Raw genomic sequence first — 23,969 nt, forward strand, 5'->3', positions numbered from 1 at the left:
CAGTGACTCCACAGTGTATCAGGGGCTTAGACTCTCAATCTGTTTGGCTGTCTTTAGAGGGTGACTATATTCTTCATGACCACAAGATGCTGTTCCACTTCTAGGCTCTACATCTGAGTCAAATGATAGCTGCCCATAAGATGTACACTAGTCAAGTCTTTCTTTTAACAAGCTCCGGTAGAAACTCTTCCACTTTACAGAGAGATAAATAACAACATGATCTCAGAATGTGAAATCTAAAAAAAAGCTGATCTCATTGAAATTGAGAGTAGGATGGTGACCACCAGAGCTGGGGAGAGTCATGGGTGGTAATGGTTAGCTTTCTTTTACAGTAACAAATACCTGAGATAATCAACTTCTAAACATAAAATGTTCACTTTGGTTCACTGTTTGGGAGATTTTAGTTCATGGTTAGTTGACACAGTTGCATTGGTGGCCATGGCCAGGCAGCATGTCATGACAGGGAGTATTTGGCAAAGCAGTTGTTCACCTTATGGCCAGGACTTGAAAGAAAAGGAGACTGGAGTTCCACATTACCCTTCAAGGGCATGCAAAAAGACCTCCCACTAGGCCACACCTCTTAAGGTTTCCACCACCTCCAAATAGCTTCAATCTGAGGCTTACACATTTTACACACAGGCTTTTGGTATAAACTTGAAGATCCCAAACTATAGCAGGAGGAGGGAGTAGAGGGGAAAGTGTTTGAATAATAAGTTACAATTAGATAAGTCTAGGTGCTGCAGATGGGGACAGAGTCCTTAGCATTTAAGCATTTGGGAGACATTTAAAATCCAAACCATAATATAAACATTTAACTTTATTCATAATTAAGAAATGCAAACCAAGATAACAGTGAAAGTTTTAGATATTGGTAGATAAACTGTTTTATAATTGTCACTAGTCAAACTTAACTCTCATTCAAGTCTTCTATTTGAAAAGTTCCATTGCAGTTCTTAAGATTATGCTTATCAACACATAATAATGACATCTACAAGCTGTGACCAGGGTAGATTCTTGAGGAGGAGGTATAGTCCTTATAGTTTATAGATAGAGGACTTGGGCCAGTGGTTTGGTGTCCAGCTCTTCATTTCCTCTTTGTTCCCTAGGCCTGTCACTTACTTCCCTGTGTCTTAGGTACTTTCTTTCCCTTTGTTTTTTATCTATAAAATGAATGTAGTCAGGCTCATTCCCTTTGGGATTTTTGTATGAGCAGCAAATGATAGAATCTAGTTAAATTAAAACACCTTTTATAGGATACTGGAGGCAACCTCTTGGATTTCCCCTCAAATGCAGAATGCAGTGTCATCTTATTAATGGAACTAATACTTGAGAAATTAGTGATCCACTCCTGTTGTTGTGTCCTATGGATTTCCTGCCATTCTGTTTATATTTCACATGGAAGATAAGTTAACAAGCTTGTGACTTAAGTGCATCTTTAGAGAAAAAGTTCTGATCTCTGAGGAAGTGTAGACTGTTATCCTGCTTCTGAGCATAAAGGATATTTATATCTCTCTAGTTCTTTTGAAGTTAGGGTTTTGTGTTCTAAGTAGAGAATAATCAATATTTCCAGTCTTCATATTCTTGCTCATCAGATCTCCAAACTCCCTCTGTGTGTGTGTGTGTGTGTGTGTGTATGTGTGTATTCAATATATGAGTTTTTCTTCCAAGAGAAAAATGACATTCAAACAATTGGCATATAGACATTAAAAAGAAGATAGTGCAAAAAATGTATTTTTAAAAGACAGAAGTTCTTTGTTAAGTGTGTTGGGAAGATGGAACACTTGTAGCTGCCTTCTAGCCATACAACACTTTCTTGATATATTCTCACATGTTGAAGAGGAATGTTAGGCTTTGCAAAAGAACTCTGTCTTTGCTTCTCTGGCACCAGGTAATGCTAATTGCTGCTGTGAGTAGAGATGAAGCTCTATAACTGAAAATACTTTTAAGACTGTGCATATTAGAGTCCAGTGTCCCAATTTTTCAGACAAGGTGGGGAAAAGCAAGAGAGGTAAAAATGACTGGCCGCAAATTCAAGAATACAGCAGCAAATCTTGGATCCTAATTTCCCATATATTTGACCCTGTATTATATCCATTGTCTTTCCAATCACCCCACTCCACTGGCTTGTGGTCACAGTTGATCATTTCAGGCTTAGTTTTGTTGTTTTCCCCTACCCCCATTGGATTTTATGAGCCAGTGAATTCCCACTTTTTTTTTCTTGAAATCATTTTAATTGGGAGTTTGTTATTAGCAATCAAAAGGCAATGGATTAATATTCTTGTTGAGTTCTCTAATACTTGAAGTGATTTTCCTCTCATATTGCTTCACCTTCTTCATCCTTAAAGGCAATAGCACATATAGGGTAAGTAGGTGTCTTATTTATATTCAGTCTAGATTTGCAACCTAAATGAATGTCCAGATTACACACATTTGAATGTGTCCCTTACAATCTGTAATTACAGTGTCATTCCATAGCAGTTACAGACTTAGGTCTTTAAAGGAGCTGTTTAAGACTTATTTTATTAAGGTGAATAAAGTTTAACCTTCTTATTTCTTTATTTATCTCTTAAATCTATCCAATTGCTTTGTACATATATTAATAGAACATTGAATTGTCTTAAGTTTATTCATTTTGCCCACAGTTCGCATATGGGGTATACAAAGCACCTAGCATCCAGTATGTCATTCATTCCATGTTAATTTTTGTTTTCTTATCAGTAGGATTAAGAATTAGCTTTTTATTTTCAGAGACTATTTAGTGTTTTTAACTTGTGAAACTAATACCCATTAGAACCACCATCCTATCACCGAGTGCAAATTGAGCACTGGTTCTAGCTGTTGTAGAAGATTACCCAGACAGATACAGTAACAGACCTATTCAATATGATGATCTTTGAAACACCAGCAAAATTCTGAAGTGTCTTCCTACTACCTATATTACTATCACCAAAGAAAGTTCATGTATATAAATTCAGTTCTCATACCAGTCCTCAAAGGTAGCTAAAAGATGTCTTTTAATATCTATGATTTATAATAGAACAAACTGAGGCATGGGATTAAAAAAATGATTTATTCCTTGCTTAATAATACATAGTCGCTACCCTGAGACTTAACAAGATCTTCTGCCTGAGTCAGTGTTTTTTTTTTTTCCTTATGTGACAATAACAATCTAAGTATTTTCCATGGAAAATTTGGAATTTTCGGATATACCCTAATCACTCTTTTGTTAAATTATTGAATGTGCACATATCAAAGCTAAAGAGCTCTGTTACAAGTTTCCATGGTAGCCTGAGGCCCTGCCCCCTTTCAGAGCATTCACATACTATCCTTTTTTTTTTTTTTTTTTTGGTACTGGGGATTGAACCCAGGGATGATTTATCACTGAGCTACATCCCCAGTCCTTTTTATTTTTATTTTGGTTTGAGATCTTTTACAAGATCTCACAAAGTTGCTTAGGATCTCACTAATTTGCTGAGACCTGTCCTCAAAACTGTGATCGATCCTTCTGCCTCAGCCTCCTGAGTTTCTGGGAGTACAGATATGCGCCACCACATCTTGCTGAGTTGCTGGGAGTACAGCCAGAAAGGGCTGTCCCCAACAGTGATCCCAGATGAAATTCTACAGGAGTAGAGTATAGAAAATCTAATTTGGCTGAAACATCTGAATTGTAAAAATAAATAGGAAGATAAGGAGTGTGGATATCATTTATAGGCAGTAGGGAACCACTGAAGGTTTTTGGGTTGTTTAATGATGTGATCATATATAGGATGCATATCTCTTCTGGGACTGAACTTGGTTCTTTCTGTTTCCCATGCTCCCCACTCCCATGTCTATTCTGTGAACTACCCTGCTAGTTCTACTTGCAGAATATATCCCAGACTTAACCTCTGCAGATAGTTTCTACTGTTACAAGACTCACCCAAGCCACTATTATCTCTCAGCCAAAGACTTGCTGCTTTAATACTTGCCCTGCCAGTTCATTTCACACAGCCCAGTAACCTTTTACAGGTACACATAAAATCTATCACTGTCCATAACCTGGCCCCCCTACCCTCAACTCATATTCTATTCTCTTCTCCTTCCCTCCTTCAGTTCCTGTCACTCTATACAATTTTTATTTCCTGAGCACACTGAGCTCTGCCTACCTTAGAGCCTCTGGTTCATCTGGTTGGAATGGTTTTTTTTTTCCAGATTGTCACGTGGTGGTTAGCACCTTTCCAAAAAAGGCTTCCTCTGATCCTCCATGCTCCACTGATGCCCTCCATTATTTATTTTCTTGACAGTTCTCCCTCCTATCTGGATGGATTTCCTTATTGCTTTGAGTGTATTACTTTTTCCCCATCTTATTCAACCAGATATATGTTTTGTTCATTGCTGTATTCCCAGTGCCTAGAAGTGTCCTGGCACCTAGTATACATTTCTTGGATTATTAATTTAGAGATTGACTGGGGCAGGGAGGGCAGATTAGAGCCTACTGCAGTATTTGCAGTACAGTGAGAGTTCACAGAGGGTATCTACAGTGAAATGAAGAGACAGAGGCAGGTGCAATTACAATCACAGAACTGACAGGGTTTGACTTGGTTTGAAGTGTTCAGTTATTGGAGAGGGAAGAGGCAAAGAGCTTTGAACTTGAGTAAACTATAAGAAGCTTAGGAAAAGTTGCTGGATTTGATGGGAAAAGAAACAGTTCCAAAAGTGCTGAGTTTGAGTAGTAACCACCTGGCAGTTAGAATGTGAGATTGTCCAGAGTTTTTTTGTTCCTAAAGAAGGAACAAATAAAAAGGAAGAGGAAGTGCTATAAAAGAAGCAAGGATCATAAGTTCAGAGAAGGTGGGGGGATGTGGCATTCCCTACAAACTTTGGCATAGCTATGGAAAGTCATTGACCCTCTCCGGACCTCAGGTTATTCATCTCTAAAATGTTAATAAAACACCTCATGGCACTGTATTTCTGAAAATTCAACTTCAGACATGACAACATGGAACCAAGGCCCAATGCAGAGTCATTTGTCAAACGAGTTCCCTACCTCCTTTCCCCTTCTCTAAGAAGCAGAGGATTAAGAAATTTACTCTAGTTACCGGTTTCAATTTATGTTGTTTTTCTTTCCAAGCAATGGTCTGAAAGGAGTATCACTCATTTATAATAAAATTGAGTACTTCCCTATTCCAACCTATCTGTTCCCAGTTTTCTCTCCCTAGAGGCTACTACTTTTAACTCCCTTAGCTTTTTCTTCTAAAACTTACATCTGTACTTCAACATAACATGCCGATAGTAGTATTTCTTAATTTTTCAATTTTAGATATTATTTATCAGATTTAGTCATTATCATCTTCACACTCAGAGAAGGCAATGATTTAGTTCTCTTATTCTTCTAATCTCAGTTCTATGAACCTGTACTTGCCCCTCCTCCTTTCAATGTGTTATATCTCTATTTTGTATTTCATTAATGTTGAGAGTTTATATATTTTTACTATAGCTATTCACATGAGCTACATACTATACTATGGTTCCATCTCCTTGAGGTGCTGGGGATTGAACCTAGGGCCTCACGTGTTAGGCCAGGGCTGTACCGCTGAGGTACCCTTAACCCTCTCCTTTCCTTTCTTGTACCAAGACTTATCTTTTTTCATAGATAACATTTGCCTCATTATTTTTTAGTTTTTTTTAATAACAACCACTCTTCCATACTCTCACTTCCCTCAAAATCTGAAACATTTCCTCGCAATAATTTCAAATTCAATATGTATTTGGTCAGCTTATTTATTTTTTTGCTCCCCTTGGAAATTCCTTCCTGGCCTTCTCTGTCTTCCTGCTCCAATTTGGACTGTTTGCTCTCTAAGCTTACTCTGTAGCTGTGTGTCATCTGGGAATCCGTTTTTCTTTCATGTTTTAAATCTCTTGTTTTCAGAAACGATTTCCTTTCTCGTTATTTACTTCCTCCTTCATTTTGCCATGGTCCTTTTATCCTGTAACTCTCTGAGAAGGAATGCATGGGAGGTACACTCTAACACTTTGTAGAATTTCATTCTGCTTTTACACTTGATTGGCATTTTGTCTTAATATAGAATTCGAGGTTGGAAATCTTTTCACAGCATTTTGAAGACAGTGCCATAATTTATTATCTTCTAGTATTGCTGTTGAGAAATCTGATGCCATTATGATCCCCTTGTAATCTTTTTTTTCCTTGTAATCTTCTCCCTACCCCCCACCCCCAACTTGGAAACTTTGCTTCCCTTTTCTCTCTCTCTGTTTCTTTCTTTCTTTGGTAGTGGGGATTGAACTCTGGAGCACTCAACCACTGAGGCCCATCCCCAGCCCTATTTTGTATTTTGTTTAGAGACAGGGTCTCATTGAGTTGCTCAATGCCTTGCTGTTGCTGAGGCTGGCATTGAACTCAAGATCTTCCTGTCTCAGCCTCCCAAGCCTCTGGGATTACAGGTGTGTGCCACTGTGCCCAGCCTATTTTTCTTTCAGTTTTAATGCTTTTAAAAATACATTATAGTCATATGTAATAGTGAGGTTCATTTTGACATAATCATAAATGCATATAACATAGTTTACTCATTCACAATCCCCAGCTCATCCTGTTTTCCTCTTTTATTCCCTTCCTTGATCCCTGGCTTATACTCTACTGATCTTTTATTTATTTATGTGTTTATTATTTTAAATTGATACATTATAGTTATACATAAACATAGAATTCATTATGATGTATATGTACATATGTGTAGCATCAGTTGGTCAATTTCAGTCTGTATTTCTTTCTCTTGCCCACCCTTCCACCTTTCCTCTCAATCCTCTTCTTCTACTGTACTGTTCTTTAATTTTTCAGGATATCCTCTACCCCTTTATTTCTCTCCTTATTTTTTCTAGCATTCCCAAAGGAGAAAAAATATTTAGCCCTTGACATTCTGAATCTAGCTTATTTCACTTAGCATGATGTTCATAAGTTCCTTTCATTTACCAGCAAATGACATAATTTCATTCTTCTTTATGGCTGAATACAATTTCTTTGTGTATAGACACCACATTTTCTTTATTCATTCATCTGTTGACAATACCTAGGCTAGTTTCGTAACTTGGCTATTGTGAATTGTGCTGCTATAAACATGGATATGCCTATGTTACTATAGTATGCTGATTTTAGTTCTCTTGAATCAAGGAGTGGGATAGCTGGGTCATATAGTGGTTCCATTCCTATTCTTATGAGGAATCTCCATACTGCTTTCCAAAGTGATTGTTCTAATTTGCAGTCTCATCAATGTGTAAGTGTATCTTTTATCTTGCTTTTTTTTTTTTTTTTTAACTTCTGCTCAGTCCATTTGCCTGTTTTCCCTGTGTTGCATTTTTGTTTGTTTTGGTCTCTCTTTCCTGAGACAGAGGCCTAATTGAAACAATTTAGTGATCTTAGCAGGTCTTAATTTGTTGTCTTCATTTCATCCCTGCCTTCAGTTCCAAGTCTCCAATTTCTGATCCTTTCAGTTTTATGGCAAAACTAGAAGGTTCCTTGTGGATGTCCCTCACTCTAAGTTCCTTCTATCCTATAGAAAATTAGATTTCAGCTTCCGTAGGTCTGTTAGGTGAACAATTGCTTGTCCATCTCCTTTCCGTTTACTAAAAGGTCCCTTCCTCTCCCCTCCACTTCCTCTTTCTCTGCCCTTTTTGAGTCATGCCTTTTTCCTTCCTTTCCCACCAATTCACTGGATTTAGGGAGAGAGTGGAGATAAATGCATGTATTTAATCTACTAAGTTTAACCAGAAGCTCCCCCCCAATCCAATTTGGTTGGTTTTTATTTTTACTACTTTCTTTGATAGTTCTTAGGTTAATTTTGCATTTGTTCTCCACGTGCTCACTTGCTATGCCAGATGTTTGAAGAAGATGTCCTTGGGGAAGAAAAATGAGGGGTTTTAAAATGTAATGTTCTTGAAATGCTTACAATGGTTCAGTGTGTGAGATCTCAAAGAGGCTAGGCTGTTTCTAACTACCAGACAATCATAATAGAAATATAGTTTCACTCTTATTTGTGTAAACCATCAGGAGCATTTTTAAATGTTTGTAATAAAGTTTGTGGCTTATTGTTTAAAATTGAATTTAAGGTAGTAAATCAAAGCTTTTGGTGGTATATCCCTGACATCAGGGAGAGCCTGGTAAGTAGTCTCTAAGAGTTGATCAAAGGGAGTTGTTGAACATTTTTTCATGTATTTGTGTTTTGGTCCTTTAATCTGGTAGTGTTTCCAATTCCATTCTGAATACAGTAATGCACACTCCATTCCCCACTCAAGTCATCTTGGCGGCATCTGGCAATGTCTTTGCCAAATGGCTCCTGTTCAGGCATAAGCCTGCCTTTGCCATCAAGTCTATACGAGGTATGAACAATGATGACTGTAAGAAAATGGGCATCTTCCAAGCTCTTATTCACAGCACATTTTTGTTCTGGTAATCAAATGGAAACTGAAAAATCAAAAAAGTAAAATTCCCTGAAAAATGACCTGTAATCCCTTGTGCCTAGGTTCACCTTTCCTAGCCAGTGAAGATGGTGTACTTGGTGGAGTGATTGTTCTCCGATCATGTAGATGTTCTGCAGAGCCTGACTCCTCCCAAAATAAACAGACACTTCTAGGTAAGTTGGACACATACATATTGTGTCTTTTTCACTTTTTCAAAACATAAAAAGGCTTATATCCTTCAGTCAATAATTTTAAGCTATGGGAAGGCCAGGGTACACTATTGACATGTAGACATCTCTATTCTACTGATCGTTATCCACAGGTAAACATGCAAAAGATGAATGTTTATTTTAAAGTACATGCTCAATGCACATTTTCCAAGTGGGCTCAGAACTTGGGAGCTTTAGTAAAGTCCAGTATTAAGAATATTAGATAATGTATTGCTATTCTGCCTTATTACACAAAGCATTGGAGGTGACCCATAACAGTATACACAGTAACAGAAGATTTCTTCCTGTCCCCGCTCCAGAAAAGGAATCAGAACCATGTGAAGAGCTGCTGGTCTAGAAGTTAGTCCTGGCTCCATGGCTTATTAGTTCTTACACCTTTGTGCGTTGGTCTTACTGTTCCATGCCACTTCCTCATCTGTAAAATAAGGATGCCTGCCCTGCCCTCCTCATAAAACTATGGTTGAGGGAGGGTCAAATGAGTGTTTTTGCAGATTTGCAGACATCCATGTAGATGTGTGGTTTTGTGTTTAGCCATGCCCATCAGTGAGTATGAAACCCAACCCACCCTCCATTTACCAAGGCATAGACTTCTGGAGTTGCCACTACTCACTTTTTCATGCACCCAGGGAGGTACTTCTTAAAAATCCATGTAAATGTGGCACATAAACTAGCAGGGTCCTATTATTTTATTTTATGAATTAACTTTTAAATATTTAGGCATACATACACTTAGAAAAGTACACAAATTATAGTTTCTTGACAGATTATCACAAAGTAAACCCACCTCATGTCATCAGCATTCAAATTAAAAAGATTGAATTTCACTGTAGTCCCCCAGACCCCTGCTAGTCCCTGCCTTTCTACAAAGTTAAACAATATGCTCATATCTCTCTCTCTCTCTCTCTCTCTCTCTCTCTCTCTCTCTCTCTCTCCCCCTCTTTATTTTTTTTGTACCAGAGATTAAACCAAGAGGGCACTTAACCACTGAGCCATATCCCCAGCCCTTTCTTATATTTAATTTAGAGACAGAGTCTTGCTAAGTTGCTGAGGCTGGTTTTGAATTGCAGATGTACGCCACCACTCATGGCTCCAAATATGCTCATTTCTAACACCATGGTTAGTTTTGCCTGGTTTCCTGTATTCTAAAACTAGAATCATAGAATATGCATTATTTTCAGAAGAATGGTCTGGTCTTCAGTCAACATTAAGCCCCATTAGATTTATTATTACATGTGACAGGAATTGTTCATTTTCATTGTTACATAGTATTCTATTGTATGAATTTTGTACTGTGTTTTGATATATTCTTCTGTATTTTTTTCAATATACAAGCATAATATTTATCCACAGAGGCTGTGGTAATTCAAACCTTTATATAAATTTGTGTACAGAAAATGTGGGTGATACCTGATTATACTGTATGATTGTTGTTAATTGCTATAGTACAGGTGTTTTCCTACCCTGAGTTTCTGTGAGTCTATAAAATAGAAAACTTAGTATTTTTCAATGGGTATAAAAAGTATTTTTCTACAGAAGCCCGAAACATTTTCATAAAATCTTCTCATTCATTCCTTTAAAAAAAGCACTTTAATCTAAAAGACCTTTCTCAGAGTCAACTGGACTCTGATCATCAATCTCACCATTATTCTTTTTGTTATCATCTCTCTTTACCTACCCTACTCCAAACATATATATTTTTAAATTGTCATCTCTGATTAAACCATGACAAATGGTGGTTTGCTTCTTTGATATCCTAATTATTTTTTTAAATTTGTTTTTTAATTGTAGGTGGACACAACACCTTTATTTTATTTATTTATATGTGTCACTTCGGATTGAACCCAGGGCCTCACACATGTTAGATGAGTGTTCTACTGCTGAGCCCCAGCCCCAGCCCTTGATATCCTAATTGTTGTTTAATATTTTGAATAGTCTTCCATAGTTAGATAGGAGGGAATTGATTTTAAACATATGCAGAAAATTTATCTGGGCCTTCAATAAAAACTCAGAAAACTAACCCTTGGTATTTGGGAGGTGAGAATTATTAAAATTGTTTGTTGGATTATTCCTAGTTTGTTTCCTTCCAGAAAGGAGTATCCCACTTTACTGATCCTGAACTCTGGTCCATTTGAGTCAGTCCTGAGGATTATTAGGGCGTTTTGGTTGTCTTTCAGTTTTTCAGGTTCATTGTAAAAATACATATTTAAGGATAAGTCATAGAATTTTATCTCATGTTGAATTCTATTACCAAGGTATTTATTTGTAAACTAATTTATTTTATCTCAAAAGAAGCATTAAATATATGGAGCCAATTTAGTGAATAAGAAGTAAAAGCCATCTTTGCCACCACATTCCCAGAGTCAACAGTCAGCCTGTGGTTCTGGTTATTCTTGTGGGAAACACTTTTACTCTTTAGAATGCACTTATGTTTCTGTTTCTTGATGAGTCAGTAACTTGTGGCTTCTTGTTCTGGAAAAATAAAAACAAAAACAAAAACGCAACTCACACCACATCCCACTCCCCTTCTCTCCTGACTTTGGTTGGACTTCTACTCTAACTTGAAATAATATATTTTAATTTTATGTGCAAGTTTAGCACACTATCTCTTGATTCATCAACCTAATATAATCTGTATCAACCATCCCTCATCCCTTCAACTACATAAGTTGAGGGAAGTTCCTGCACATTTCTTTTCCTCTCTCATTGTACCTCATCTCTAGCAATCATTGTTATTGTTATTGTTATCCATGCTTCTCTTCTATACTTTGATTCAAGTTTGATTCAAAACAGTGACAATCAGTAACCAGCATTGAAAGCATCAGGATTATTTAAATATTTCTCATTGGATATCCTTGTAATGGAAGGTTGGACCTGTAAAGAGGAGAAGCATCTCCTGCCCACGTCCTGTGTGGACAGTTGAGCCAGAGTTCTTCTATGTGGAGTATGCTGGTGGTGAGATAAAGCTAAGAAAAAGGAAGGCCACGAAAAGACAACACGATCAGGAAGCAATTTTGAAAAGCAGGCATAGGAAGGTGGCAGGATTTTAGCCGTGGAGCTTTCACACTGGGAGTGTGGGAGGTGGGGTGGGGAGAGAAGCCCACATTTGCTTTATTATATATGAGGGAAACTTCAAAGGTATTCCATAGAATGTTCTGCCACATAAGGTAGGAGGTGAGCTGTCCAGGCCCAATGGAGCTAGCTGGAGACTGAAGTCACGTGCATTGCATAATCCATTAAGTGGGAGTGGCCTACGAAATAGTGTGCAGTGCCAGACCAAAATCTCCTTGGCTCAAGGCTGAATGAACTCACTAAATAGCTCAGGAGTGGCTTCCTGCAAGCATCTGTCATAAACTTCTGCCTATAAATGAGGGCTATTTCAGACATGGAGATCAAGTGGGTTCTTAGTGCTATATCCTATCAATTCTTTCAAATCAGGCCACCACAACTTAATTTACTGAAGATTTAAACTCTGATTTCTCATTGATTGCTTTTTCAAATTCTCATGAAAATATAACTTCATAAACTCATGACTACTTAATTCCCAATAATGTCCAGGATAAACCAAGAAGTTTTTTTCCCCCTATATATTCAAATAAAATAAAACAGTTCCCCAAATTTAAAACAATACCTGAATACTATATATTGTTTGATTTCTTTTTGTTTCAAGAATAGTACTATCAAAACAATCTCTAACTTTAGCTTTTTCAGTGTCTACATTCTTTTTTGAAAATCATAAAAAATGTTCTCATTACATCACAAAAGGAGTTTTAGTCAAACCCCATTGCCACTTGGAGTTTCCAGGAAGCCTGTACTGGGTGTCTCTTCTCAACCAAATATATCAATCACAAGAGCCCTGGTGAGCTGCTTCAAGGGTGATAAGACTCAAGTACAGGACATTTTTGAAGTTTACCCTTTGTTTCCTCTTTATCCATAGGTGGTGACGATGCTGTGTACAAATGAAAAGCCACCTGGGTACATGCTTAGCAGTCAGCCCCACATTTGGTTCCTGACATTACCCCTTTCGAGGGATGTGACATTTAACTTGTTATTTGACATCCCTAAGTCTCCATTTTCTCATTTTAAATAGAGAGAGAGTGGAAAATATCAGATAGGAAGGAACTTTCAAGGTCCCTTGTGTGACTTTGTTACAGGTGTTTTATCTGTAAATTGTTTGCTACTTTTCCCTTCAAGAGGTAGAACTTAGTTTTATTCCCCTCCAGCATGACTTAGACATTAGAGACTTGCTTCCAATGAATAAGAAGAAAACAGAAGTGATAGTATATGACTTCTGAGACTAGGTCAAAAAAAGTCATTGTGGCTTCCTCCTTGCTCTTTCTGTTGGGACACCAATTGCCATATTGGGAGTATACACAAGCAGCACTTTGGAGAGGTCCATGTACCAAAAATTTTGATCTCCTTTCAACAGTCAGTGAGGCACTTCAAGTAGCTCAGATCTGAATGAGCCTTAAGAGGACTACACAGCTAGACAACATCTTAACTGAAATATCATCAGAGATCCTGAGATAGAATCATCCAACAAAGTCACTACTAAATTCCTTTGCCGTTTTAGTTTTATTTTTAAATTTTGTGGTTCTGATAATTGAACCCAATCCTGAATTCCTGATCCACAGAAACTATGGGATAATAAATGTTTGTTTTCTTACATCACTACATTTTGGGGTAATTTATTATGCATCAATAGATAACTAATAAGCCTTTAAACCCTCTCACCAACAAGTGGCCCTCTGGCTTATAAATGACTGCAATGACAAATGAGGATTCTCTCTGGAACTTGAGACAGTTCTTTCAGACTTAAGTTTCTATCAGCGGATCTTGGTTCTCTGGGATCCTCTGGGAAAAATCTGATCAGTTCCTAATCACTCTTTTCTAGATCATCTCTTTAGCCTCCCCATATCTAGGCTCCAGTACTTTATTTTTCATGTCACACCTGCAGAATTTCTCTAGAGTGTTCTTTCTACAACAAATCTCCAGTTGGTCAAAGAATCTCACCATGGTCCGCATACCGGGGGTGAACAGGAGAGAATTGACAACAGCGCTGAAGCAGAAAGGGAAGAAATAAAAACATGTCCAGGAGAGCCACACTAACTCAGGATTAGAAGACTAATGATCAAAACAAGAGTGTCATAAGTATATGTAATTAGTTTATTGTATGTGTAAGCTACATGTTGAATAAATTCATACATATGCTAAAATAAAACAAAACATGTATCTTTTACTGTTACTCCCTTACACTCTGCTTTTTTATGTTTGTTTTTGATTGACACATAATTGTACATACTTACGTGGTACAATGTATTTTAGTTTACCTAGCCATTGTATAATATGCAAATCAAGATAATTGGCATATTTATCACCTTAAGTTTGTATTATTTCTTTGTGGTGAAAACATTAAAACTCCTGTCTTCTATATTGAAATGTTCAATGCATTAATGTTAACCATATTTATACTACTGTACAACAGAATATCAGAATTTATTCCAACTGTCTAATAGTTATATTTGTCCATTGACCAATCTCTCTATATCCCCCAACCTGTCCTGTCTTCTCCTTTCCCTCTTTTCCCCACTATTCTAGTCTCAGCTTCTATGAGATCAGATCTTTAGATTCCACTTATCATATGCTCAACTTTTAATTTTTCTATAAGGATACACACACACACACACACACACACACACACACACACACACACAATACCCACCTCTGCTGGTCAGTTCTTTACAGGATAGATTGAAACTACCTATTTTGGTGGGAAAATCCCTTCCCACATCTGACCCCAGGATATGTTTTCAGTTATCATTTGCAACTAGTCCTTTTCCTTCCTTCATCTCCAATATTTCAAGTTCTAAACTCCAAATCACATCTTTTAAAGGATCATGTTATTTCCCCCACGAACTTGCAAATGTTGCATTTGCTGAGAATGCCCTTGCCCAATAATATTCCCTCTTTAATACCTGGATCAAATGTAAATCTTCTTGGAATTTTCTGGAAGCCCTCCCCACCAGCAGATTTGCACCTTCTTTGTGCTCTGTTAGCACTGTGCAGTGGACATCCCTTATAAACATCACAACCTCATCAAATATCAAAGTATTTGCCTCTCTTCCTAGGCCAGCAATTCTTAATGCTTTTTCTGAACCCAGTTGTTTGAGAAGATTAGATCACAGGTCCTAGAGCCCTAGTGACACACTGGGGTATAGGGATTTAAAATCTATTTCTAGGCATTAAAAATTCCTTTCAGGATGAAAAACCTCTACTATACAAATTAAAAAACACTGAAGGAATTAAAGAATACACCAGAAGATGGAAAGACCTCTCATGTTCCTGGATAGGCAGAATTAATATCGTTAAAATGGTCATATTACCCCAAGTGATTTACATATTCAGTGCAGTCCGCATCAAAATACCAATGCCATTCTTCACAGAACTAGAAAAAAAGTCCTAAATTCATATCAAATAACAAAAGACCCAGAATAGCCAAAGCAGTACTGAATAAAAAGAGCAATGCTTTTAGTATCACAATGCCCAATTTCAAATCATACTACAGAGTCATAATAACAAAACCAGCATGGTACTGGCACAAAAACAGACATGTAGAGCAATAGAATAGAATAGAAGACACAGAAATAACCTCACCCAGTTACAGTTATCTGATTATTGACAGATGTGCCAAAAACATACATTAGGAAAAACGATAGCCTCTTCAAGCAGTGGTGCTGGGGAAACTGGTTATCCATATGTAACAGATCCCTATCTCTCACCCTATACAAAAGTTGGATCAAAAACTCAGGAATTAGATCATAAACTTTGCAACTATTGGAAGAAAAAATAGAGGAAAATATATAGGTGTAGGCAAAGACTTCCTGAATAGACCTTATGTAACTCAGGAAATAAAAATCAACAAATGGGATGGCATTAAATTAAAAAGCTTCTGCACAGTAAATGATTGATATACAGAATCTTTAAAGAACAAAAGTCTTCACTCTAACCTGCCTAATCCTCATATCTGTGTCCTGTGTCACATCCAGCCTCACAGTTTCTATATTCAAGAACTGTCTATGCGGGGCAGGTGGCACACACCTGTAATCCTAGTAGCTCAGGAGGCTGAGGCAGGAGGATCCAGAGTTCAAAGTCAGCCTCAACAAAAGCGAGGTGCTAAGCAACTCAGTGAGACCCTATCTCTAAATAAAATACAAATCACTGAGGATGTGGCTCAGTGATTTAGTACCCCTGAGTGGACCCACCACCCCCCATGAAAGAACTGTGAATTCCTGCATACACTGCAATTTCTACTCAATGTCTTTGTTCCTGCTGTGAAGCTTCTCAGGAATTCCTTTCCTTCCCATCTTTATTTGGCTAACTGCTATGGCATCTTCAAGGTTTAGTTATTTTACCTAGCCTTTTGTTTAAAATGCCCCTATGAAAACAAAGTAAAAATAACACCCTCAGCTGTCCAGGGTGAACTAATACCACAGTCTGGGGACTGTCAAGAGAAAAAAAGCATTTGGGAGCTTTTTGCACTCAATCTGAGCAGTAGTCACCCTTTTCATCTGAAAGCAGGGAGGGCGACACATCTGACCTATCCATATACCCAGTCCATAGGTGTACACTACTGGTCCTCTGAAGCTTTCCTTGAGATAATCAGGATACTTGCTAGTACTACCCTTTCTCATACAACCCTTGGGAAATTGCAAAACCTAAAAACAACAGAGAGGTTCAGGAGGCACGAGCAGTATTAGCAATAATTTGTGCCCTGGGAGGTGATGCTTCCACAGGTACATGCTATAAGCAGGTGTGGGAAATAAGCACTTTGGATAAGAATTAGATATAAGGCTGTTCAGAGCAGATTATTTACAATATCAAGTAATTGGGAAAGTGAAGCCTAATGGTATAATATAATAATGTTTATAAATTATTATATATCCATAAGATGTAACATATTTGATCACACAGCTTTTGGTCATGTTTTTGAATTTTTAAAGACTGTTGTCATAAAATGTCAGATTTGTAACGATGATGAAGTAAAAGCAATGTATAAAAAAATCTCCACAATAAAAAACTCAATATCCCAATTAATAAATGGGCAAATGAACTGAACAGACTTCTCAAAAGGAAGTAATGATAAACAGTTCTGTGAAGAAATTGCCAATAATTATTTGAGGAAACATTCAACCTCCTTAGCCATCAAGGAAATGCAAGTCAAAACTACAATGAGATTCATCTCACTACAGTCAGAATGGCAGTCATCAAGAATACAAACAGTATATGGTTTTAAAAAAATAAAGAATACAAACAGTAAATGCTGGTACAGTGGTGAGAATGCAGGGAAAAGGAACTCTTAAATTCTTAAACATTGTTGGTGGGAATGTAAATTAGTGTAGCCACTGTGAAAATCAGTATAGAGATTCCTGAAAAAGTTAAAAACAGAACTGTCATATGATCCAGCTATACCATTTTTTGGTATTTATCCAAAAGAATTAAAAGTCAGCCTACCCATATTTTTTAATATTTATTTTTTTTAGTTGTAGTTGGACACAATACCTTTTTTTTATTCATTTATTTTTTTATGTGGTTCTGAGGATCGAATCCAGGGCCTTGCACACTCTAGGCAAGCACTCTACCACTGAGCCACAACCCCAGCCAAGCATACCCATATTTTTACTGAAGCATAATTCACAATAGCCTAGTTATGAAATCAGCCTAGGTGTCTGTCAAGTGATGAATGAATTAAGAAAATGTGGTATATACACACAATGAAGTTTTAATTCTGCTTTAAAGAAGAGAGAAATTATGTCATTTGCAAGAAAATGGGTGAAACTAGAGATCATAATGTTAAGTGAAATAAATCAGACTCAGAAAAGTATCCTGTGTTTTCTTTATATATGGAAGCTAGAGGGAAACAAACAAACAGGAAAAATTAAAAAGAAACGATGCCATGAAAGTAGAAGGAAGATCTTATAGTAGAAGATTGAGTTGGGGAGGGAGATATGGGTAGAGTGGAGGAAGTACTGGGGAGTGATGTTGATCAAATTTGTTATTATGTAAGTACATATATGCCACAATGAAAAACACCATTTTGTGTAATTAATATGCACTAATTAAAAATAAAGAAAATTCCTCCTGATAATCATACCACCATATAGTAAGCCATTTGAGGACAGGGATTGTGGGGTTTCCAATAATTTGGGGGTAAATGAATTAAGTGCAAAATCAAGGTTTGTTATTATCTAGCAGAACATTTTTAAAAAGTCAACTACTCTCCCAGAAAGATGAAATGTTGCATAAAATATCCTCATTTGCTCTAAAAAACAAACAATATGGGTTGGGAATTTGAATAACGAATGTCTAGGAACAAGATTTGGAGACAGTTTAAATGGATTGCAGAAGACAGCCTCTTCAGACAGCCTTGTGTAAGGACAGTTTGGATGTGAACACTTTTGCAACACTCATCCTACCACCTCCCACTCCCCAGATCATGAGATGCTGACAATGCCCAGCCTACAAATCACAGATTTAACACAAAGCAAATGCTTGTCCCTGGATGCTGCAGCTGAAAAGAATTAATTTTCTCTCTGCTTTTAGGGGGGAAAAGCCAATATATTTTTACCTGCTAAAGTATAATTGCATGTGCTTTCCAGGCGGTCTACAGAAGTGCTTTATGGGAGCTGTTGTATATAGCAAAGTTAGGAAATGTGCAAATAAAGGCTCATCAAGCCTTTCAGTGAAAGCAGTTAGTTCTTTGCCATGTTAAGCTTGTGATTAGATACAGGTGATCAAAATATATGCAAATATGTGGCATAAACAACTATTCTTATTAAAGGGGTACATTTTTTCCTTTGTACCCTGTACACCATCGATTGATTGGAGCCTGGTTGACCCTATGAAGTTCAGAAGTTCCTGCTGTGGAGTGGTTAGTAGGAAGCAGTGAGTATTAGGGCCAATTGGAAACAGACTGTATATATTAGGAAACTCTTAAGCAATCCAGGATAGACGTATATGGGCTTCTAGGAGTAAAAAAGTTTGTGCGTTTGGCCAGTGGCCACTGAGCCAAGCCTATGTTGAAATCCCACATTCTAAACAGATTTTAGGCCCACAGTTTATGCAGAGTCTGCCTATCTGATGAGCACACATGCTATTACTTTGCCATTAACTTAATCCCACCTGATTCAGAGAATAACTTTAGGTTCTTTTCATTCTGGGAATATGTTTATGGTGCTGATAATGAAGTTTTGTGTATGATACTGCTTCCATCTGTCCAGCTACCACTTTTCCCCTTGTCTTTTTTATTTCATCTTTTACTATGGAATGTTTCATATATTTTTAAAAGAAGGGCATCATAAATTTGTAAGTTATAAAGGGTAATAATAAAATGAACACCTGTGGGCCTGCCAATAGCCTAAAAATTGCCCATCATTCTTATCTTTGAAGCCCATGTGTGGGCTTCTTTGATCTTCCTACTTTGTTTCCCCCATTTTTTATTTTGTGTTTACCCCTTGGTTTTTCTTAAAGCCTTTTCACTTCTCTTCATCTCCTCAAAAACTGTCGTTTTTGTTGCTTGATTTTGAACTTTATATAAATGATATGTAATTTATTCTATGAGAATTTTTGCTTTTTCTTACATAATTACCTGGAAGGATAATGAATTCGTTTATCATTTTAGGCCTGATGTTATCAAATGAAACTGTTCTATTTTTTGCCAACTAGAACTTAAACATGGTGTCCACCCCTCTCTGAGCTTTCTTAGAATAGGCAAAAAAAATTTTTTATCCAATACTTTTGTTTTTATTGTTGTTGCTGGTACCAAAACATGCTGTGGTTTAAAAATAAAAAATGTGAGATTGAATTGATGCTTCCTGAAACATTAAAAAAAAAAAAAAGGTCATTTTACTGTAAGTTAAAATCCCAACTGCCTTTTGGTTTTACTGGCATTAAAAATTTGGCGAGCCCATATAAAAACATGTACTTCAAAAGAGCTTCATTCTCGAGGCACCGGCAATATCACTTCTTTCCACTGTGAGCACTTATGACTAGGCATTTCTGCAAGGCTTCCTTGAGCAAAAAACTAGTCGTCAAAGAGAAGGCAAATTAGCTTTTAGGCTAGTAGGGAGAAAGAGGCCTTGTGGATGTTTGTCTTATGTTGATAATTTATCTGAAAAATTGGATTAAAACTTTGTTCTATGTGAGGGTCCAGTGATCATAGGAAGCTCCTTTGTTTATTGCCTGCTTTGGAATTGATACATCTTCACTGCAGCTCTAACAGATAAGCTGGCATTTTAATTCTTACTTAAGGGTCAGATAGAAAGATGCAAATTAAATAACTTAGATGCCAGATGAATAAGGCAGATATGACATTTAAACTTGACAATGACTGAGAGGAGCATTAATCTGTTGAGGTAGTTCTGTAAGACTGTTATTTTCAGAGTAGCTTTTGTTTTTAAAATACAAAGATATTGATTACAAGTAGCTATCATCTGCTTTATATATTCCTTTAAATATAATTAAAATGTTTTTCAAAAATTAGGGATAGATTTTCATTTGCAATTTTCTTTTCCATCATAAGAAGTACAGTTCTATCTATATTTAACCAGAAGTTTTGGGGTTTTTGTTTTTTGGCTATGAAATTTTCTATCTGAAATATAAAGATTTTAAAATACCTTGTAGTAGTAATTAAGTAATTCTTATGGTAGTTCTTCTAAAACCTCAGGAAAGCATTTTGGCATTTTTTAAAGTCAATTTTCATCTATTTAGAGGGTAATAGAGATCACTGTGGTATAAAATAAAGACTAAAACATTGTTGAATGAATAAAATTGTGTTTCAGTAAAAGTCATTTTACTGTTTTCTGTTCACCAGAGAACTTGTGAGTCACAGCCTGTGGCCCCCTATTTCTGGCAGTTTCTAATACAATAAGATGATAAAACAGGAAGAGAACTAAAAATGTCCTTTAGGGCTTATATTACTATTTGATTCACATCCCTGTCATCTCAACCAGCATCCTTATTTATTCTTGAACAAACCTGAATGAGCCTTGGAAAGCGAGAATGATTATTTTCTTAGCTTAGTGTAACTGGGATTCTATAGAACTCAATCCCCATTGCTCCCTAGACAGTTCAGTGGTGACAGTTTTTCAGGGAAGTGTGCCAACTCAGTTACTTCATGACCATAATGGGACATGCATTGTATGAATCTTAAGGATTCCATGTCAGAACAGTAAAGCATTTTTGTACCTTAAAAAAAAAAAAAGATGAACTCTCTATTGGGTTATAAAGAACCTTACAACCAGGGAGTAAAATCTACAGAGATAAGAGAAGTCTGTTCTGTTTACAGTTCCTCATTCTTCCCGTTTAATTTTTTTTTCTTTATTCATTAAGGAGTAACTTAAACACTGTGCAAAATGTCCTAGGGTATGCCATTGGACCTAAGGCTAAGGAGCGGTGGTTGACTTGGCAACTGCCCAGCCCAAGAAGGTTCTGATTTTAGAGTTCTGTTTTCCTTGCAAGAAAGTCTGGGATGTGAAGCCAAGCAGAGAGGTTTTAAATGGGTGCGGGAGCCAGTGCAGCTGGGGATTGTTAACAATTGTAGGACATTTTTTTTTTTTTTTAAATCAGTGGCTGAGAGCTTCTTTCTGGTTAGAAAAGATAATTCATTTGGATAGAAAAAACTTGCTTGCAACCTGGTAAGGAAACTTTTATTTTGTTTAATTTGAACAGGATGTCATTGTGGGTGATATTGAAGGAGAAAGAAGTATCCTGAGAGAAGCATTATGCAAGGGGTAGCTTGTTGCTCTAATATTAACCAGTGAGGTGGTCATTTAAATGCCACTAGGAGGCAAAGCACTGTAATTGAGCTTAGGGCAGCCTCATATAGCAGAGTACCATTAAGACTGAAATAAAGCCACACTTGAGCATTATATTCAATAGTTAAGTTGCTTGCTCCAAAGCACTAATACAACTTGCTGGAAAGACTGGCTTCTAAGATTATATACAGATTCATTCTGAATGTCCCTGTAATGCCATTAACCTATTATTATTAAGGAACACATGTATGCCTCATCTCTACCAAAACTGTTCTCTGGCACTGGCACAAAATCATGATGTGGATCTTTTTTCATATCATTCTTTGTATGACATAATGGTGAAAAGTCACTTGGTGGAGAAGAATCCTGCCAAATCCCTATGTCCATTTTTCACATATTAAGTATACTCAGGAACTTACTGTAACATGTTCTTAATGTGGGATCTTTTCATGTGTGGGTTTTTCTAGTAGACTCACCAATCTAAGGACTTTGGCCTTAAAAACAGTGATCCTTTTTGAATCAGGAGTTGAGGTTGTAAACAGTCACTGGCTGTTATCAAAGAAAATAGTCATTAATTAAAGGCTGGGAGCTTCTCTAAATGGAAATAAACTTGAGCCTGATCACACCAAAGACCATATAGCTAGAACTTCCACAGGCCCAGAACATACCACTCCAGGCCACTCATTTGCCCTGTGAGTTGTGTGAGTTCACAGTCTCTCTCCTTCATGCAACAATTGCATGGAGAAGAATGCCGGTACTATTAAGTTGCATTTCCCAGATTCAATTAGAGTCTGTTTTTAATATTCTGTGGGACAATATAATCTCCCAATCAGGAAACTAACCTAGATGTCTAAATATCATTAATGTTAAGAAATGCTACTCTTTTATTGACATATTGATTTCTGTCTATGTAACTGTAGTTTAACAACTATATTTGCTGCATTTTAATTATAAACCAGGAATTTACTAATAATGGAACAGTTTTGACAGAGGTAAACTTTACCTTTGAGACAAAAAAATGTTTGTTACTTATTTAAAAAATGTATGATTTTGGCTTTTTTTTCCTTCTTCTTTTTCTAATGGAAAAGCAGTTTGGGGAAGTTGCCTGATAATTTTTTTTTGTTTTATTTTGATTGCTCTTTGAACATAATAGATTTTGTCCTAAATATGTGTACTTAGTATGAATAAATAGGGATTTATTAATGTACCCTCATAGGATTTGATTATCTTTTTATATAATTTTGATACAAGAAACATTTTGAAAACATTTGATGAGCTTCACATTATGATAAAACATCTTATGAAAGACAATTAAAAGTATACGGGAGGGCTGGAGTTGTGGCTCAGTGATAGAGCACTTTGCTTTGTGTGTGAGGCTCTGGGTTTGATTCTCAGCACCACATAATGATAAATAAATAAAATAAAGGTCCATCGACAACTAAATATATGTATTAAAAAGTATACTGGAATAGGCTGGGGTTATAGTTCAGTGTTAGAGAGCTTGCCTAGCACATGTGAGCCACTGGGTTAGATCCTCAGTACTACACAAAAATAAATAAATAAAATAAAGGCATAAAAATGTATATGGGAACATCTTATTAAATCAAATTTCAGTAGTTCAATCATGGTAAACAAAATAAGCCAGACTCAAAAGTCAAAGGATGGATGTTCTCTTTCATATGTGAAAGCTAGAGAAAGAAAAGATTAAAAAGGAATCTCACGAAAATAGAAGGGAGACCAGTAGTGTAGAGAGGAAGGAGATGAGGGGGAGGTAGAAGAGGCTAAGGGCAGTGGGTAACTAGTGAATGAAATTGACCAAATTATCTTTTGTGCACATATGAATATGTCACATGAATTCCACTAACATGCATAATTATTATGCACCAATAAATTTTTTTAAATTTAGTAGTTCATATTGTCTTAATCTAAACTGAGAAGAAATTAATTCTTTATAGATAATGTAGACGAACAGGGTAATCAAAATTCCTAGGAGCATTTTTTAAAAAGGAAGATAAATAAAAATGGGACAAAATTCTGAAGTTTTAGAAGGGATGTATGGTGAAAGATGGGTTGACTTCTGCATAAGCCTCTTAGTTAACCATTTTGCAGTAGCAATCACTGTTGCTAGTTTCTAAAATATTTATGCACAGAGACTGTGTGGATTTACTATCATGTTCATGTATGTTTCTCTTTAATTTTTTTTCACAAATTGGCAGTGTCATCTCTATAGATTATTTTCCACCTTACCTTTTTTTCCAGCCAAACTATCTTGTAGATTATTGTTTTTTGAAACTGATTATGTCACATTAATGAGTTCTAAAGTCAATTTAGTGAGTCAGAAGCAGAATATCTTAAATACAAGTAGCCTATTAAGAACCCAGTAGACTGAGTACCCTGCAAGTAAAAAGGCTAGTTTGTAAAATTTCAGTTATAAATCAATGTGTATCTTAAGTGCCAACGTGTATTTTTTTAATATCATTTT

General features: G+C 36.5%; 1 protein-coding gene across 3 annotated transcripts in view; it reads left to right on the top strand.

Moving 5' to 3' along the window:
• Tasp1 (taspase 1) overlaps window positions 1–23,969 on the top strand; it is a 272,346-nt gene that overhangs the window by 209,728 nt on the left and 38,649 nt on the right. For all 3 annotated transcript variants that reach the window (XM_026397660.2, XM_077799754.1, XM_077799756.1), the window contains one exon: window positions 8,511–8,621. In XM_026397660.2, the coding sequence (XP_026253445.2) occupies window positions 8,511–8,621 (111 nt within the window). The remainder of the gene's footprint in view (window positions 1–8,510; window positions 8,622–23,969) is intronic.

The sequence above is a fragment of the Urocitellus parryii genome, chromosome 6 (assembly GCF_045843805.1).
Source record: "Urocitellus parryii isolate mUroPar1 chromosome 6, mUroPar1.hap1, whole genome shotgun sequence".
Taxonomy (NCBI): Eukaryota; Metazoa; Chordata; class Mammalia; order Rodentia; family Sciuridae; genus Urocitellus; species Urocitellus parryii.